Source organism: Balaenoptera musculus, chromosome 5 (assembly GCF_009873245.2).
Source record: "Balaenoptera musculus isolate JJ_BM4_2016_0621 chromosome 5, mBalMus1.pri.v3, whole genome shotgun sequence".
NCBI lineage: Eukaryota > Metazoa > Chordata > Mammalia > Artiodactyla > Balaenopteridae > Balaenoptera > Balaenoptera musculus.
This window is the reverse complement of record NC_045789.1, coordinates 138,888,785-138,908,226: the sequence shown is the minus strand read 5'-3', so window position 1 is coordinate 138,908,226 and position 19,442 is coordinate 138,888,785. Positions and strand designations below refer to the sequence as shown.

General features: G+C 46.0%; 1 protein-coding gene across 7 annotated transcripts in view; it reads left to right on the top strand.

The window, feature by feature from the left end:
- FAM193A (family with sequence similarity 193 member A) overlaps positions 1–19,442 on the top strand; it is a 173,028-nt gene that overhangs the window by 125,943 nt on the left and 27,643 nt on the right. For all 7 annotated transcript variants that reach the window (XM_036853425.1, XM_036853424.1, XM_036853423.1 and 4 more), the window contains 5 exons: positions 1,200–1,353; positions 1,468–1,647; positions 6,942–7,193; positions 16,975–17,173; positions 18,141–18,413. In XM_036853425.1, coding sequence (XP_036709320.1) covers positions 1,200–1,353; positions 1,468–1,647; positions 6,942–7,193; positions 16,975–17,173; positions 18,141–18,413 — 1,058 coding nt within the window. The remainder of the gene's footprint in view (positions 1–1,199; positions 1,354–1,467; positions 1,648–6,941; positions 7,194–16,974; positions 17,174–18,140; positions 18,414–19,442) is intronic.

Sequence of the window (19,442 nt, the reverse complement as noted above, 5' to 3'; positions counted from 1 at the left end):
TCCGAGGACCTCCATGTGGCCGCTGGTTCGTGTTGTCTCTCCTGGTGCAGCTTCTAAGTTGGTGAAATAGAAGCGTGGCGGTTTAGTCGCTGGGCTGCAGTGCTGTCTGGAGTTCACGGGTTCTGGGGTCGCCTCCATCGCATGGCGCACGTGCTTTTGTTCCTTCATTCCTGCACCTTGGCTTCCTCCTCTGGGTCGTGGCGATGCTGACACCTCGGGAGCGGGTGTGGGTGCAGCCCAGGGCAAAACCTGCTGCTACCGCAGGTGCAGTGGGCCCCCGGGAGGCCCGCTGGGCACTGTCCGTGCTTGCTGTGACGAGCTCCGGATGATAGCACGTTGTAGCACGTCGACTCTTGTTTTCCTAAAAGTGGAAAAGAACCTGAGTTTGGCAATTGTGGACACTCTTCCCTAAAGCCAGAAGGTCTCCATAGGATTGTTCCTTCTGGAGGCCATTGAGTGTTGAGGCTCAAGGCGGACATGGTGGCATGTTTACGTGGACCCGTGGGGCGTCCATTTACAGTCATGCCTTGAACCATGCACGCTGAGCCAGGAACTCTGCGCCAGCTCTTTTCATGTACCAGAAAGTCATACATTTTAAGTGGTCTTCATAGGCTCCAGCCTTGAAGTCTTCTTACTTTTTTTTGGTAGATATTGCATTTGCCCATCGCTTGGATGTCTTGCTAAAGCTGATAATTAAGATTATGACTGGACTTGGCCACAGCTGGCCTTGTAGTGAAAAATCTTGTAGTATTTTGTCACATAAGTGCCTTTAATGTTTTGTTCAGCTGGCTGTGTCTGAAATTTTGGCGGTTATAAAAACAAACGCTAAAGACCTACGGTTGTTCTCCGTACCCCTTTAATTATAATCAAAAATTGTGTCTGCTTGGAAGTGGCAGAGAGAACAGTTGTACACCAGGGCACTTCAACGTGAATAGATGTGTAACATCAATTAATCTGGTTAAATTTTGTGGTTTCCTTAATGTTTCTCCTTTTGGAGTCTTGTTTTCCGTTCTTCCAAATAGCGCAAATGGTCATCTCCCAGGCACTTTCTCTTGCGTTCAGGTTACTAGGATGTGCTGAGGAGCAGGCGTGGCGCTCAGCGTAGCACCCCTGTGAGCGAGAGCAGGGTCTGCTTGGCGGGCGGTGCACCCACCGTGCTCGCGGCCAGCGGCCTCGGGGTGACGTCTCTGCTTTCTCAGTTGTAGTGATGATGAAGATGTTGCACCGCTGTCAGCTAAATTTGCTGATATTTACCCGCTGAGTAACTATGATGATGCCGAGGTGGTGGCCAGCATGAATGGAATCCACGGTGAACTGAACGGTGGCGGGGAAAACATGGCCTTGAAGGATGAGGTATGGGCATGCGTCTTCATAGTGACAGTAAGTGACATCAGACGGTGTCTGGTGTTTCAGCTTCCTCCATTCTTCTGTTTCGAAAAGTGTAAATTACAAGGGTTGTTTTTAAAGTCCCCTCAGGTAAGCAGTACCAGCAGTAGTTCTTCAGAGGCTGATGACGAGGAGGCAGACGGCGAAAGTAGTGGGGAGCCCCCGGGAGCCCCGAAGGAAGACACAACTCTAGGAAACGGGAGCCCTGGGAAGGAGGAAAGTAAAGTGGACAGTCCACCCCCGTCTTACTCAACTCAGCAGGTATGATTTTATTTTTTCGAACTTTGTTTTGCCGGAGGTCTCTTTTCTGCCTCTAGTTTCTCTAAACATGAGCGTTATTGAATACAGAATTATTTTATTTCGAAAAACTTCTGAAGATTAGACCTGAAGAGAGTCGAGGCATACTTGCAAAATAAGCTAATGTGACTCGTACCCTCACTTTAATCTTGTTCCTCTTTCCTGAATCTGTAATCAACATTATCTTGATTTTGCGGCACCACAGAGTAGCTCCAGATATTTAAGTGTTGTGGAGGTTTTTTGTCTGGGAAGCAAGGGAAGGGCTTTTTTTTAATAAAATGAAAGAGTGGAATGTTAAAATTTCAGAAAAGGTTGGTTTTGTAAGGGAGCTTTTTTTTCCCCGATAGGTATCTGTTTTTCTGTTAACCAAAGGTGCGGGTACCTTACCAGGCTATTATTTTTTCTTAGAGACTCAGAGTTTTATAATAGACGCTCAAGCAGTTTTTAAATGAAAGGAAGAACAAATGAAGGTCTAGGCTGATTAAAACCATTTTAATAGGTGGTGTAAATCTGCAGGAAAGGACACTAGAAGGTATTACTACCCTGCGAAGTCTCGCTCCCACCTCCTTCCTCATCTACCGGCTCCAGCGCCTGCTCACCCCCAGCCCCTAGTCCCAATACGTAACCAGTTTTACTTATTTAAAAATAGGTCCTTCCAGTGTTTATTTATGCAAATATAAACATTCTTCACCTTTTCATGAAAAAGGCTTATACTAATGCACACTCTGTTCTCTTCGCTGCCCAGCAATGTGTCCTGACCAGCTTCATCTGTACAGAGCTCACTTCCTCTTGCTCCGCTGCTGGTCTCTTTGTATTCCATTGTGTGGACGTGTCATAGTTTTGTTTTGTTTTTCTTTTTAGTCCCTGCTGATGGACATTTGTGTTTGCTTCCGTTTGTTTTCCCATCATAAACTATTCAGTGAGTAACCTTACGTATCTGACATTTTATACGTAGGCAGTTCTGTCCCTAGGAGCGGTCGGTCACCAGGGGTGGCTTTACCGGGTCAGAGTGTGATGCCCTCCGCTACCCCTGGAAGAGTTTTGAACTCGTGCCAGTCTGATAGAGGAGAAGTGGTAACCCCGTGAGGTTTCAGTTTTCATTCCATTTTTTATGGGCAAAGTTGAGCATTCTGTCATATATTTAAGGGCCGTTTGGGTTGCATTTCCTTCTCTATCTTGTTTTTGAGTTTAATAATTCTTTGTGGGGACTTCCCTGGTGGTCCAGTGGCTAAGACTCCGCACTCCCAATGCAGGGGGCCCAGGTTCGATCCCTGGTCAGGGAACTAGATCCTGCGTGCCTCAACTAAGTGTCCACACGCTGCAACTAAAGATCCCGCATACCGAAACGAAGATCCTGCATGCCACAACTAAGACCCAGCACCTCCAAATGAATAAATATTAAAAAAAAAAAAATGAGTTCTTTATATATTGGTACAAGTCATTTATCAAATATGTGATCTACAAATATTTTCTTTTGGTCGTGGTGTGTCTTAGTTTTTTTATGGTGTTTTTTGAAAAGGAAAAGTTATTAGTTTTCATGCATTCCAGTTTATAAATTTTTTCTTTTATGAATCATGCTTTTGAAGTCATATCCAAGAAAATTTTACCTAATACAAAACTCTCTTTTCCTCTATAATATTTATAATTTTAGCTCTTACTTAGGTCTGTGGTCCATTTGACTCAGTTTTGCTTATGGTCTGAGGTTAGGGTCCAAATTCATCTGTTTGCATATTTGGGTATCCAGTTGTCCCAGTACCATTTGTTGAAAGGGCCATCCTTTCCCCTGTTGAATTGCATTGGCTATTTGTTGCAAATCAATTGACTATAAATGTATGGGTTAATGTCTGTACTCAGTATCCTGTTCATTTGATCTCTGCGTCCTTAAACCCATATTCTACTTGACTGTTGCTTTATTGTAAGTTTGGAAATTGGGTAGGATCTGCCCTGCAGCTTGGTGGGCCTTTTTCAAAATTGTTCAGGCTTTTCAAAGTCCTTTGCATTTCCATATACATTTTATTTATTTATTTATTTATTATTATTATTATTATTATTATTTTATTATGTGTTTTTGTTTTTGTTTTTTGCCATACTGCATGGCTTGTGAGATCTTAGTTCCCCGACCAGGGATTGAACCTGGGCCGCCACAGTGAAAGCACCGAGTCCTAACCCCTGAACCACCAGGGAATTCCCCGTATACATTTTAGGAACAATTTGTTACCTTCTACAAAAAGACCTGCTTGGATTTTGATAGAGGTTGCATTGAATTCTTGAATATTTGATAGAATTCATCAGCAAAATCCTCTGGGCCTAATCTTTTATTTGTGGGATGATAAGGATCAATTTTGGGAAAATACAGTCTTAACAAAATTAAATCTGTCAGTCAGTGACCATGCTGTTTCCATTTATTTAGGTCATCTTTAATTTCTCTCAGCAGTTTTAAAAAATTTCTAGTCTGTGGTTCTCAAACATGTTTCTTAAATTTATTCTTAAGTATTAGATGTCTTTTGATTCTATAGTAAAGGTGTTTTCTAATTTCGATTTTCAATTGATTGTTGGTAATATATAGAAATACAATAGATTCTTATATATTGATCTTGAATTCTGCAGCTTTGGCTTTGCTAATAAACTTGTTCTAGAAGGGTTGATGTTTTGTGGTTTTGCTTTTGGGTTTTTTTTTTTTTTTTGGGTAGATTACTTTGGACTTTATACATGCAAGATCATGTTGTCTGTGAATAAACAGTTTTACTTCTTCCTTTCCAATCTGGATTCTTTTAATTCCCTACTCTTGCCTCATTGAGCTAGCTAGAACCTCCAGTACAGTGTTGAATAGAAGTGGTACAAGCAGATGTCTTTGCTTATTCCCAGTCTTAGGGGGAAAGCATTCAGTCTTTGACCAGTAAAGTATGATGCTAGCTGTAGGTTCTTCGTAGATGTCCTTTGTCAAGTTGAGGAAATTCTGTTCTACTCCTAGTTTCTTGAGAGTTGTATCATGAACATGCATTGGGTTTTCCAGGTGCCTTCTCTGCATCTGTTGAGACGTCCGTGTGGTTTTCATCCTTTATTCTGTTACCGTGGTGTATCTCATCAAGTGATTTTCGTACATTAAACCAACCTTGTGTTCCTGGGATAAATTCCACTTGCTCATGGCATATAGTCCCTTTTTCATATGTTGCTTTATTTGTTATTTTGTTAGGGTTTTTGCATCTGTGCTAATAAAAGATACTGGTCTATAGTTGTCCATCCTTATGATGTCTTTGTCTGGCTTTGATATCAGGGTGATACCTGCCTCATAGAATGAGTTGGAAATTGTTTGTTCTGCCTATATTTTCTGAAGGAATTTGTCTAAGATTGAGGTTTCTTACATATTTGATAGAATTCACAAGTGAAATCCCATGGGCCTGGTCTCTTTTTGTGGAAAATTTTGTAATTACTGATTCAAATTTTGTTTACTTACTACAGGTCTATTCAGATTTTCTGTTTCTTTTTGGGTTGAGTTTAATAACTTGTGTCTTTTTAGGAATTTATCCATTTCATCTAAGTTGTCTAATTTGATATGGTTGTTTATTATACTCTCTTTTAATTCTGTAGAGTCTGTAGTGATGTTAATTCCTGATTTGGGTAATTTTGTTTACTCCTTTTTAACCCCCTCAGTCAGTCTGGCTATAGGTTTGTCCATTTTTGTAAATAACCAATTTTTGGTTTTGTTACTTTTCTCTGTTTGTCTCTTTTCTCTTTCATTGATTTCTGTTCTGATCTCCGTTATTTCTTTCTACATTCTTTGGGTTTGGTTTGTTCTGTTTCTAGCTTGTTGAATCTAAAGCTTAGATTACTGATTTTAGAGCTTCCAAATTTATTGAGACTTGTTTTATGGCCTAACGTGGTCTATCCTAGAGGTGCACTTGAAAATAATTTGTATTCTGCCCCTATTAGGTGGAGCGTCCTGTAAATGAAAGTTTGGTCAAGTTGATTGATAACGTTAGTCAAGTCTTCTATATCCTTACTGATTTTCTATCTAGTTCTGAAAATTTTTGAGAGAGACATATTGAAGTCTTCAAGTGTACCTTTTGGGTGGTCTATTCCTTTTTCAAATCTGCCAGTTTTTGATTCATGCATTTTGGGGCAGTGTTGTTGAATGTGTATCCATGTAATTATTGTTCTCTCTCTCTAATATCTTGGCCCTTTTGTCATTATGAACTGTTTCCCTGCTACTTATCTTAGACTATTTTGTCTAATATTAATACTCCACCTGTCTTCAGAGTACTGTTATGTTATATATTTTTTCAGCTCTTAATTTCAGCTTGTGTCTTTGAGTCTAAAATTTGCCTTCCAGTCTTTTAGTTTGGTTTCATATTTTTATCCTGTCCATCAGTCCTTGCTTTTTGTTTGAAATGAGTCATTTACATTTAATGTAATTATTGATGATATTTACATTTACAGTTTTGCTGGTTATTTCTATATGTCTCATGTTTTTGGTACCTCTGTCCTTCCTTTACTTCCTTTTTTCATATCAAAGAAAATTTTAGTGTACCATTTTAATTCTGCTATTGATTCTTGAGTTATGTTTTTTTGTTTGTTTGTTTGTTTTAAAGTTTAGTTTCTTAAGGAGTGTGGGGAGTTGGGAATAGGAAGAGCCCTGGGCAAGAAGGCTAGACTCCTTCTGTTCTTACCTAAAAGTTCTAGCAGATTTGCATGAATAAACGCTTCTCAATTTGTTTTTTTCCTTTGGTTGATTTCCAGAGCCTCAAAACGATTGCCTTTGACAATTGTGTTCAGTTTTACACTTGTTTTGAGGGAGAAGAGTCACCGACTGCTTCATTCCACCTTAGCCGGAAGTCCCGTCTCTGGTGCATTTTGAAGACTCTCTATGTAACCATCCGTTAAGCAGTGTGAGCCCGGCGGAGCATGGCACCGGTGGTCTTGTTGTCCTTGGTCCCAGCTCCCTCTCTCCACTCTGCCATCTTGCCAGTCCCCTTGCCCCTGCTCAGACAGGCGCGGGACGCAGATGGGTGTGTCTGCTGCCTCAGCAGACACCCAGCTGGGGTGAGGTGCCCACCCCTTCTCTTTCAGGTCTCTTCAGTCCCAGTCCTGGGGGCCCGCGTTTACCTCACAGGAGGGACCCGTCAACCTGGGGTGTCAGGACGGGCCCTGCTGCCTTTGTATCTGCTGTGTGACTGGCTCTAATTCAGTCCATACAATTCTTTGTTTCCCTAAATACTAAATGCTCATTTACTAAATACTTCTTTTTTCTTTCCCTTTAGGCAGAACAAGCTCCAAACACTTGTGAATGTCATGTCTGTAAACAAGAGGCGTCTGGATTGACGCCGTCGGCGGTGACCGCTGGAGCCCTTCCTCCCGGCCACCAGTTCCTGAGCCCCGAAAAGCCCACACACCCCGCTCTGCATCTTTACCCCCACATCCATGGACATGTGCCCTTGCACGCCGTCCCACACCTGCCTCGCCCTCTCATCCACCCCACCTTGTACACAGCGCCCCCCTTCACACACAGTAAGGTAAGTCAGGGCAGAAGGGGCTGGAAAGCTCACCCGTCACTCAGACCTTGAGGGGTACATGTTTAAACAAACGGAAATCCATAAATTGGCAGCTTGTGTAGGACAGCATCCACGCTTGATTGGAGGGTCTGTAAATGTTACCTTTTACCGTAATACCTTAAACTCTTAGAATTTTGAACCTTTACACTTGTAAAAACCATCGTGAAAGTCATGGTTTATTCCTCCAGAGTTAACTAGTACGTGAAGAGTTTTTCAGATGGTGCCGGAGTGACAGGTTGTGCTCGGGGACCTTCCACACAGGGCTTCTCCCCACCCAGAGAGCAGATCAGTTCTCTACCCACAGCTTTTCGAGGCCTGGCTCTTTTTCTCAGTGTGGTGGGTAAAATAATTTGAATGTGACATGAGTCCTCTGACACTGGCTGGGCTCTACAGGGTCTAAAATGACTGTCCTCTAAGCACGAGACTGAGGACTTTTATGTAGAAAGGAACAAGCTTGAAGGAGGGACCCTGGGTGCCATGCGGTGGAAGCCTGCATGCCAGCAGGTGAGTGGGAGGGGCTGGGGGCAGACCGGGAGGCCTGGCCAGGAGAGTAGTGAGGGGCTGGGAAAGTGTGATTTGCGTGCATTTCTTCTCCGAGAACCTCAGGTTTATGTTTAGTATCTTAGACTTTGCAGTGAGATTTTCAGGTTAGTTTCGTTCTTTGTGCCTCTCTAGCTATTTTGAACTTACCTTTATTGACTCTTATCATGAAATTTTAGTTTTTGGTCACTTATTCTGCCTCGTGTTATTAGTTCTAGTCAGTCAAAAGTAGACTTTTCCCCAAACTCTACTGATAATGTTACTTAAAGCAGTGATTCTCCACTGGGAGAGAAAGGGAGGACGTGGTCTGGAAGGGGCTTTCTCAAGAAGGCCACACGTTGCCATAGCTGGGGAGGGGCACATGCAAGAGATTATAACCACTGGTTTATAACAGAGTGTAATCAGCTTGTCACGTTCTCTTATGATAAGTGCTTGGTGACCACTCACATTTATGCTTAAATTTTATTGGATTGAATTGCTCAGTTTGAACACTTAATGACACCTTTGTTAATCGGGTGATTTTAAGCAGCATCATTCAGGTATGTATTCAAGGCCATTTTCATGGTCTGCCCGATCCACAGCCCTTGCCCTCTGGGTGAACGTATGAGTTCGGGAAGCTGTTGGCTCCCTGTTCTTACCTGAATAGAGCTCCAGTTTCTAGTCCCTAGGGAACCACCCAGAGAAAAGGGTATAGAATGGTCTCTCATACTTTCTTGCTGGTGGAAGCTGTTCAAGAATTAGTTCCTAAAAATCTTCAAGTAAAGTAGTGAAGTTGATTATTCCCAAAGGCTATTGGGACCTCTAGTTAAAACTGATCTTTTCCCCCTGAATTTTGGCCTTTTCTTGGGACGTTATAAGTAGTGTATAGAAGGATAAAGGGGAAGGAGAACATTTCGGGGGAGCATCATCTGTATCGAAATCTATTTATTTGATACCCATTAAACTGTAATCCAGTAGATAGACGTGAAAGATTCGTGGCTGGAAAGGCAAATATGGAGGACAAGCTGTTAAGCTGTATTTCAGCCACATTAGTATTAACGTCAAGAGTATTCAAATACGTTTAAAATACACTAGTTGGATGCCATTTTTATTTGGAAAAATGAGATGCATTTGACAGAATACCTCATTGGTACCTGGTATAAAAATGTTTGCTTTTCTAAACAATCTTACGTTGTCACTTAACCAGGTTTTGCAAAGTTGGTTTGTGTTATTGGAGTTCGTTTGACTTACTTGAGTACCGTGGCTGCGTCTGTACCTAAACGCATCGTGTGTTCCCAGCCCCGTAGGAGATGGTAGAGAAGAAATGCGCTGTCTTAGGAGGACACAGACTCATCCTCAGCTCCGTCAGGGCAGGTTTCTCAGAGAGGCCAGCACCATTCAGCGTGATGGTCCACACACAGTTGGGAGGAGGGAGGTGGTGCTGAGTGTGGCGGGCAGCCGTCCCCATTGAAGCTCTTCTGACCTGCTGCTGTTTCTGTGTTGTCAGGGCCTTTAGAAATTTCTGCTCTGGTTAAATGACAGTTGTCGCCTTGAAGAATTTATGTCACTGTAGTTGTAATTCTTTTAATTCATACTTTTGCCATCGTGGGTAAATATATTTAGGACCTAAAATGCTTGGAATGAGCACTGTTAAAATTTTATTTTCTTGAAATTAGAAAAACTTGAAGACAATTTCTGTTTTCAGATGTCTTTGTACCAATGATACATTTCATTTGTATGTTCAGATGTGTATTTGAAAGTTAAAAGTAGTTGCAGGAGGTAAATATAGTGATGAAATACTAGAGAAAAAATTAAAGCTGTAAGTGATAGGGAATTTAATTTCCAAATATTTGGGAATTCTCTAGCTATCTTTCTGTTACTGATTTCTACTTTAATTAAATTCTGGTCTGAGAGCATACACTGTATTTCTGTTCTTTCGAATTTGTTAAAGTGTGCTTTGTGGCTCAGAATGTGGTCTCTCTTGGTGAATGCTCCATGTTCCTTAAGAGGAATGCATAATCTGCTGTTTTTGGATGAAGTAGCAGTTGATTGATGGTGCCGTTGAGTTCAGGTGTGTCCTTACTGATCCCTCCCTGCTGGATCTCCCCGTTTCTGATGGGGGAAGGTTGAGATCTGCAGCTATAATAGTGGATCCACCTGTTTCTCCTGGCAGCTCTGTCAGGCTTTGCCTCATGTAGTTTGATGCTCTTTTGTTAGGTGCTTACATGTTTAGGATTGTTACGTGTTCTTGGAGAGCTGACCCTTTATTATTAAGTAGTGGCCCTCTTTATCGCTGATAACGCTCCTTGCTCTGCAGTCGGCTCCGCCTGCAGTTAGTGTAGCTCCACCACCTCTCGACTAGTGTTCCGTGGTGTATCTCTCCCCACCCACCACTTACAGTAGGTTTCTTGTAGACAGGTATCCTTGGATCTTGGGGTTTTTGGGAGGGGGGAAGGTTCTTGTTGTTTAATATACTCTGATAATCTCTGTATTTTCATTGGTGTATTTAGACCATTCACTTTTAAAGTCGTTCTTTTATGTGTTTGGATTAATAGCAACCATGTTTGTAACTGTTTTCTATTTGTTATCAGAGGCTTCTTTTTCTGCCTTCTCCACTTTTAATTGAGCATTTTCTGATTCCATTTTATCTCTTCTCTTAGCATATTAATTATGCCTTTTTTTCAATTTTAGCAGTTGTATTAGAACATACATTTTAACTAATCTAAGTCCCTGTTCAGATACCACTGTATATGTAGCATAGGTACTTTTTAACAGATTATTCCCAATTCCTCCCTCCCATCCCTTGTGACATTGCTGTCATTATTTTCATTTATCCATATATTAATCACCGAGTACACTGTTATTACTTCAAAGTTATTTTTTAGATCAATTAATAATAAGAAAAATAAGAGATTTTATTTTACTTGTATTTATTCCTTCTCCATTGCTCTCCCTTTCTTTACGTAGATCCAAATTTCTGACCTATATTATCTTCCTTATGCCTGAAGAGAATCTTTTAACATTTCTTGCAGGGCAGGTCTGCTGGAGATGAGTTCCCTCAGTTTTTGTTTGTCTGAGGAAGTCATTATTTCTCCTTCACTTTTGAAGGATAATTTCGCTGGATACAGAATTCTAGGTTGGTGGGTTTTTTTTTTTTCTTTGAACACTTAAAACAGTTAACTCCACTCTTCTTGCTTGCATGGTTTTCAATGAGATGTCCTCTGTGATTGTGTTCCTCGTTCTGTAGGTGCAGGGGTTTCTCCCCCCGCCCAACCCCACCCACTTAGGCTGCTTTCAAAAGTTTCTCGTCGTCTTTGGTTTTCTGCCGTTTGAATACGATACGCCCAGGTGTGGGTTTTGCAGGTATCTATTCTATTTGGTGTCCTCCGAGCTTCCTGGGTCTGTGGCTTGGTGTCTGTTGTGAGTCTGGGACGCTCTTGGCTGTCGCTCCTTCAGGTGTTTCTCCTGCCTGTTCTGCCTCTCCTTCCAGACTCCAGGCACCATGTTGAAATGTCTTCTGAAATTGCCCCACAGCTCTTGGACATTTTGTTCTATTTTTTTGGACATTGTTGGTGGTGGTTTTTTGGGGGTTTTGTTTGTTTGTTTAAATTCTTGTTTCTCTTTGCATTTCAGTTTGAAAAGTTTCTCTTGACCTATCTTGAAGCTCATTGATTCTTTTCTTGGCTGTGTCCAGTCTGCCGATTCTTAGTTTCTCTTACAGTGTTTTTTTATTTCTAGCATTTCTTTTTGATTCTTTCTTAGAATCTCTCTGCCCATGTTACCCATTTGTTCGTGCATGTTGTGTACCTTTCCCGTCAGAGCCCTCAGCATATGAGTAATTTTAAATTCCTGTCTGATGATTCTCAGCCATTTTATCTTGTTTGTATTCCCTCTTAACTGCTCTGCTGTCTCTCCCTGGACCTCTGGTTAGACCTTCTCATCCTGCACGTCATACCTGATGATCTCTCCATACCTGAAATGCGTCTCCTTGTCTCTCAGTGTGTTCTGAGAACTTTTTTTGGATCAGTCTTCCAGTTAAGTGGTTCTCTATAATTGGGTCTAACCTGCCCCTTAAGTTTGAGTTTTTAATCCCACCTTAATTCTTATTTCTAAGCTTTAATTTATTTATTTTTCAAATATGTTAGAAACTTTTTATATTCTCTTGTTCCTTGATCACTTTTTCTTTCATCTTTCCTCTCTTTAAGCATTTTACACATAGTTATTCTGTGTTTGAATGAAACCTTGAGGATCTAAATCTGTTTTTATCATGAGATCGTGTTTTGTTCAGCAGGTGCGGAATGGGGGTGCTTCCTCAAGAGAGGGTTTGCATTTGCTGGTGCAAAGGTGCCAGCAGGGAGCTGACCCCCTGGGACCCTCTAGCTCCCCTTGTCTCCAGCTCTCCTTCCTCCTGTGGGACCACACCCATCCCCTCCTCACGGTGACGATGGCGCACACGTCCCCAGGGCAGCCATCCCTTCCCGCACCTCCACTGGGTCCTGTTTTTCTTGCCATGTTCTTGTCGGTTCTTTGTGGACCGTTTCCCTTGCTTTCTCCATAGCTCAGCCCTTTGTTACAAAAGTGTTTGGTGCCGTTCATCTGGGACGTAGAGTGAAGTGTCCCCCCTCACTGGACCAAACCCGAGGAGGGAGAACTTACGGCCTTAGAGGTGAGCACATGGGCCACACCTCCTGCTCCCCAACAGAGCAGGCTGCCCTGCTGCGCGTGGCCCGGGAGCAGTGCTCGAGGCTTCCCGCTTTAAGTCCTATGTCTTTTCCATCTGGAGAACGTGTTATGAAGCAATTGCCCCATTAGGGAGGGCCTGGAACTGAAGGGGGACACACGTCTTGAAGTCTCCACGGGAGCATAAGGGTTATTTGGAAATGGTCAGTGAGTTCAGTGCATTGAGCGGAGCCTGGTGACGTGACTCCCCCGTGGCTGTGGGCCTGTGGACCTGTCGCCCCGTCACCGGGTTAACTTGTGTACAACCACTGCAGAAGTGTCTCATAAACGTGGTACAAGTGTACGTTCAGTTGGAATTCGAGGGAGAAAAATGCTGTGTGGAAAATAGGGACATAAATAGATTGCCATCTGGGGGTCATGTTGTGACCTGTGATCTGCGTTTCATTTCAGAGGCAGAGTTCAGTTCTTCTGACCCTACGAAACGGCGAAACAGAGGTGGGGCTTTGCCTCTTCTTCTTTGGCAGGAGCGCTGAAGAGCCTCTGAGCAGAGCGCGGGCAGAGGGGTCGTCACGCTCCTGTTCGCTGGCGTATAAGGGGACCCTCGTGTCTGCGTGCTGGGCGTCCCGGCCTCCCCCGCCTGCGCGCAGCGGCTCTGCCTCGTGTGCTCTCGGCTCCGTGCTCATGGCGTCTGGGGGGACATCTGGGTGTGAGACGGGCTGGGTCTGAGGTTCCTGCATAAACGCAGAGGCGTGCGTGCTGAGGGCATCAGTGTGTGTGTGTGTCGGAGCTTCCACTGAAAGCAAAATTTTGCTTTCCCGTGAGTCAGTTTTGTCTCAAAGAGGAGAACAATTGAGAACTTCTGTTAATTGACGCCATGTGGATTTGTATAAAGATTGAAATCAGTGTTCCAATTTAATAGCGTTATCCACATGTTGAGAGGCTTATTTTGTGCTTAAATCATTAGCGTTTTTACGGAGGCATGGCCCCAAAATGGTCTGGGTGACAGGTGCCTGTTTTTTCCCTGAAACCCATAGCTATGGAAGTTAGTAGGCGTCTTGTGCAGAAGCATTCATACAAATACAGCTTGCTTGTTACGGACCCCTGCTCCCTTTGTTCTCTACAGCTGGGCCTCCTGTTTTGAGTAGACGGGCTTCTGAAGAAGTGTGTGAATCAGATGTATAGAATCGCTAACTTATGTCTCCAATATAACAGTTCCATGGCTACATCCCCTTATTCCGCCAAGTTAAATTCTGCCCGACATTTATTGAACATCCAGTATGTGCCAGGCCCTGTGCTACATGCTAGAAAAATAAAAACCGGTTAGTCCCAGTCCTTGTTTTCAGAGACCTCGCAGTCTAAAGAGAAGACAAAAGCACAGTCAAATTTGAAAACTCAAAATACTGTGACGCACCTTAATAGGAATTGTAGATGCGGAGTAGGAAAGTAACACTGAAGAAGGAGAACTCCCCGAGCCTGTGGGGTGGGTTTGCAGAGAGGTGATGCTCGGGTACCAGGAGTCCTGAAGGATGAGCAAAACCTCTCTGGAAAGACGCAGGCGGTGCCTCCCGGTGGTCAGCCAGGCTTTCCCCAGGAGGAAGGAGCTAGCAACGCTTGGCCGTGCCCGAGGGTCTCCGAAGTTCTTGAGTAGCTTCCGAGCCCTCAACGTGCTTCTGCTGTTCCAAGCTGCTTCTCAGAGCTTGACGTGGTGAGCGAGCGGCTGCTTCCCACCTGTCAGGTATGTCTGCCCTTAGCAGAAGGTCTTCAAGACTAAGAAACCTTCTTCCATTTGATCGTTAGTTTTCATCCGTCCCTTCTCAGCAAAGCAGCTCTTAGTTTGTCACTTCTTTGTGGAAACTGACATCTGTTGAAATACAGGCTTCTTGTCCTCGCCCTTTGCCCCTGGGGCGACTCCGCCAGGACAGCTGGTCCAGGCTTCTGCTTTGGTCCTGGGCGTCCAGTCCAGCCCCGTTTCTTCCCACTTCCAAATCCTGAGTCCGCTCCAGCCTCACCCTCCGCCTTCGTCTCTCTGAGCCCCTTGAGGGTCAGCGGGTGCGCTAAGCTGCTCAGCGGCCCGAGCTGAGGGAGGGCAGCGGGGGCGGCGGTGGGGTGGGGGGCTGGCTCGTGTCTAGGGAGACCCACTTCAGCACTCAGGAAATGCCTCCTTTGGGCCCGGCCATACGCTAAACCCTTGACATGCACCGTCTGGCTTAATTCTTACCACGTCCCCTGGAGGTAGGTATTTCCAAATGACAGATGAGAAAACTAAAGCACAAAAAGATTGAGTAATTTGCCTGAGGTCACACAGCTAGTAAAGGACGAGCTGGCCCTGGACCCCTCAGACTGGGCAGCCCGGAACGTCCAGCTCTGTCACTGGCCACGCCTCCCAGGGGTGGAGCCAGAGGCAGCAGCTCTGACCTGAGCGCAGTCTCAGCTCAGACGTGGCCGGCCTGGAGCTCCCAAGCCCTCCCCTTCCTCCCCACCTGCCCCGCCAGCGCTCCAGCCCTCCCCGGCCCCTTACTAACTGCTCTCCGCGTCATCCTTTCCCCTCTGGCTCCTTCACCAGGTTGCCACAGATCCATTTTTCTAATCAGCTGACCAGACCATCTCACCCTGCTGCGTAGAAACCTCTGTGGCTCCCCAGCCCCTTCAGGACGGAAGTCACACGGAGTTGTCTCTGCTGTGGCCCCTGCAGCCCGTCAGGTTGTGGCACACTTGTCCCGGGACGTTGGCCATCCCTGTGCTCTGACCCTTCCCTTCAACCCTCTGCCCAGCCAGGCCCTCAGGGTTCTTCCAGACCATCACCGCTCCTGGGAATCATCCCCAAACCCTCCCACTTGAGCTTACAGCACTCACTGCTCACTCCTGTGTCCTCAGGGACGTTGCCAGCACAGACCTGTAGCTCCTCTGCGTGGGCCTGGGCACACACCTGCAGAGGGAAGGCCGTGTGCTGCATCAGTGAGATGCTGGGGGCGGCGGGGCCAGGATCCAGGTGGCCCCGTCCCCTTGCAGCTTAACGTAATTTGAGGCAAGGCAGACGTTAAACCAATAGGTTAAAGATAAGTCTTGAATTATGACTGTGGTAAGTGCTGAGAGGGAAAATTATGGACTTCAGTGTGTTTGATGGGACGGCCCACCGTGGTCTGGGTGCTGGGTGGTGAGAGCAAAGGCAGTGATGGCTTCTCCGAGGACGTGACATCTAGGCTGTGGCCAGTAGGATAAATGTAAGTCAGCAAGGTCTGAACTGAGATTAGGACCTCCTAGAAAGTGGACACAGTGTGAGCCAAGTTGTGGGTCAAGAAGTAGCTTGGAGTTTGAGGACCAAGGAAAGACCCGTGTGTCCAGGGGCTTCGTGAGCAGGAAGGACGGGGGAGGCCAGCCACGTTCAGGACTTTGGGTTTTACATCAGAGCAGTGGGAGACCAGTGGCACAGCCGAAGGGCGGGAGTGATGCCCTCCTACTCACGTTCCATGAGCCCACTCTGGCTGCGGTGGGGAAGACTGCTGGGGGTATGGGGGGCGGGGGCAGGGGGCTGTGAGATGGGGGCCAAGGCGGGGGAGGGCCCAGGACGTGTGCAGGGAGCAGCTGACGGCCAGTCACCCCATAAATGTGTGGACCCAGCGCCCTCCCTTGGCACCTTAAGACAGGGGTCTTCCCCTCCCCGCCCCGGGGAGGGTGGGTTTAGAGCTCAATGTAGAATCCATCTTTTCTTCACACTTACACTGCACTTTGCCCAAGTGTGAGGGAACAGTGTGTAAGAGCTGACCATTTTAATGAGTGATTCCAAAGTTGACTTTGCGGCGAGCAGGGGCTACTCTTCGTTGCGGTGCGCGGTGATTTTTAAAATGTCAGATGAGAATAAGCCACAGGAACAGATCTCATGCAAATGGGCCTCATTTAAAATGAGACTACAGGGCTTCCCTGGTGGTGCAGTGGTTAAGAATCCGCCTGCCAATGCAGGGGACACGGGTTCAAGCCCTGGCCCGGGAAGATCCCACATGCTGCGGAGCAACTAAGCCCGTGCGCCACAACTACTGAGCCCGCTCTAGAGCCCGCAAGCCACAACTACTGAAGCCCGCATGCCTAGAGCCTGTGCTCCGCAACAAGAGAAGCCACCGCAGTGAGAAGCCCGTGCACCACAAGGAAGAGTAGCCCCTGCTCGCCGCAACTAGAGAAAGCCCGCGCACAGCAACGAAGACCCAACGCAGCCAAAAATAAAAACAAATAAATAAATAAATTTATTTAAAAAAATAAAATGAAATGTGACTAGGGAGGAATGTTAGAAGTCACTGAGTTGTCTAAAGTTTGTCTGCTATATTCTTTGAGCATCAGTTGCTTTTAAAATCTACATCTGGTTCAAATTTGCCCCGTCACGTACAGCCTCGTAAATAACCAAGTAAGCCTCTGCGAGATGTGCTCCCCGGGACACCTGTTCACGGCAGGCATATCCCACAAGGTTTCAGTAATGACTTGTCTGTTTGTAGTTTACTACTTAGGTAAATAGTATATTAATTTTGATATATGATTAGAACATTTTTTTTTGTAGGCTTTACCGCCAGCACCTGTTCAGAATCACACAAATAAACATCAGGTATTCAATGCATCTCTTCAAGACCATATTTATCCGAGCTGTTTTGGGAATACTCCAGAGTGGAATAGTTCTAAATTTATAAGTCTTTGGGGATCAGAAGTGATGAATGATAAGAACTGGAATCCTGGCACTTTCTTGCCAGATACAATTTCTGGTAAGGAACTCATTAAAACTTTCTTAAAGTCTAAAATGATCTGTGCTGAGTGGATTGCCCTCTCTGTTGCTGCAGTTCCCCAGCAGGGGCCCGGGCTGCTGCTTCCCCTCACCTCCACCTCTGGCAGGAGGCCCCTTGGCCCCATCAGGCTGTTCCACCCACCCATGTCTGCCGCCAGGAGCGGAGCAAGGCTCTGGGCTTGGCGGCCCATTGCCGGCACAGGAGCCGGACGGGCCTCGGACACTGGGTCTTTCCCGCCCCAGGGCTGCTGAGCGTCTTGGCTCCAGGGGGCAGTGTTGGGCCTTTGGTTCTCGAGCATTGGTGACCAGCAGACCTCGACCCGGTGCAGCAGGGTGGTGTGGCTTGAATGCTATGACTTACGTTCCTTTTCTCTCTTTCTGCACTGACCCTACATGGGACCTGTCCCCTCTAACAAGCACCTTCCTCCTTGCGGCCTCAACTGCTGAGGTGCAGCTGTTTCTTCAGTGGCAGGGCAGGGCACGCCTGAAGAGGGGTTGGTACCTCTGCCTCATCTCTGTCTTCACGTGGTCAGAGCCCCTGGTGGTCCCACACCCCCGCCCCTGCATGTGCTGAGAACAGCAAGCTAGACTTGACATCTGGTCTGTGCTTAGAAAGGGTTTCTAACTGTGTGACCTTGGGCAAGTTGCTTAGCCTCTCTGAGCCTCAGTTTCTTCATCTTCAGGATAGGAATGATAGTACTAAGCTCAGAAAGTAGTTTTAAGACATTCAATAACTTTTGGAAAGCACCTAGCACAGGAATTGGCACATAGTAGGTGCTCAATAAATTTTTCTTCTAAGATGAAAGCTAGTTGACTAGTGTCATCCCATTGGAATACTAACTTCAGTAGCAGCCCCAGTGTTCATTGTTTAGTCAGCAGATGTCCTTTAGGTTTTAGCTAAATGCTCTTTCTTTTAGAAGCCTTAATTTTCCCATTCTTCTCTGAAGGGAATGACATATTAGGGCCAACACTCTCAGAAACAAGACCTGAAGCTCTTCCACCTCCATCTAGCAATGAAACGCCTGCAGTTCCGGATAGTAAAGAGAAAAAAAATGCCGCGAAAAAGAAATGTTTGTACAATTTCCAAGATGCTTTTATGGAAGCAAACAAAGTTGTGATGGCCACGTCGTCAGCCACCTCCTCCGTGTCCTGCACGGCCACCACGGTGCAGTCGAGCAACAGCCAGTTCAGAGTGTCGTCCAAGAGACCGCCCTCCCTAGGTAAGGCCCACCAGCTCGCAGGGACCCTCGGGGTTGGCGCTGCATATTCGCTCCTTCTTCCTCAGCATCTCCGTAACTCCCTTTCACTCGGCCTGGCCAGAGATGTCAGTGTAATTAACACCTAAGAATGCTCATGCACAAAGAGCATGTCCTCTAGGACTCTGATGAGAATTTTACTGTCACACTGACACCCTCCAGGGCTTTGCCACACGGTGTCCTGCCTTTCCTCTCTGTGCTTCTTGTTCTGTGGTAGGAAGAGGTCGTTGCTTTCTGAACGCGTGGAGGAATTTTTAGGCGTCTGAAAGTAGAAGCCTCATGGAGAGTCAGCTGGTGGGGCTGCTGACCAGCCCGAGATGCAGCCCCTGCTGCCGTGCAGATCACTGGTGTGGAGGTGGTGTCACTGTCACACTCTGATCTGAGCATAGTGAAGAGGGGGCTTGAAAGCAAGGGGGCAGTCAGAGACCAGTGGCAAATGTCAAAGGGACACGGGAGCTGGATCAGAGAGGGAGGCCTCACTAGCCAAAGTTAGGACTGTTTGAGCATTGGAAAGAATAAGGGAACTGATTGTAGCACGCAACTAAAGTCGAGAATCCTTCGGGAGGCTCAAAAGAGGGAGTCGGGTGGGAAGCTGTCTGGGTAGAAGCCTGCTGCTGACTACGTGTGCAAGACCGATACCGACAGAAGGCCACTCTGCAGCCAGCCGGTGACAGGGGGCCCAGGTGAGCGTCCTCACGGGCGTTAGGACGTTGGATCTCAGTCTGGGGAATGCAGTAGTGCCGGTGTCTGGGAGCAGTACCCACAGGTGGCTGGCAGATTGCAAAGGGAAGCTAAGGTGCCGACTGCCCCCTGCACGCCTGATCAGATGTAGGCTCACCGACAGGAGCAAACACGTTAGGTGCTTCCTGTGCGATCAGGTGGGAAGAGCCAACATAACCTCTGCAGGGTTCGTGCGTGGAATATTTCAGCTAAATCAGACATGAGACAGTAAATCCAGAATTGTGGACAGCTGGCCTCAACTCAAAAAATGTC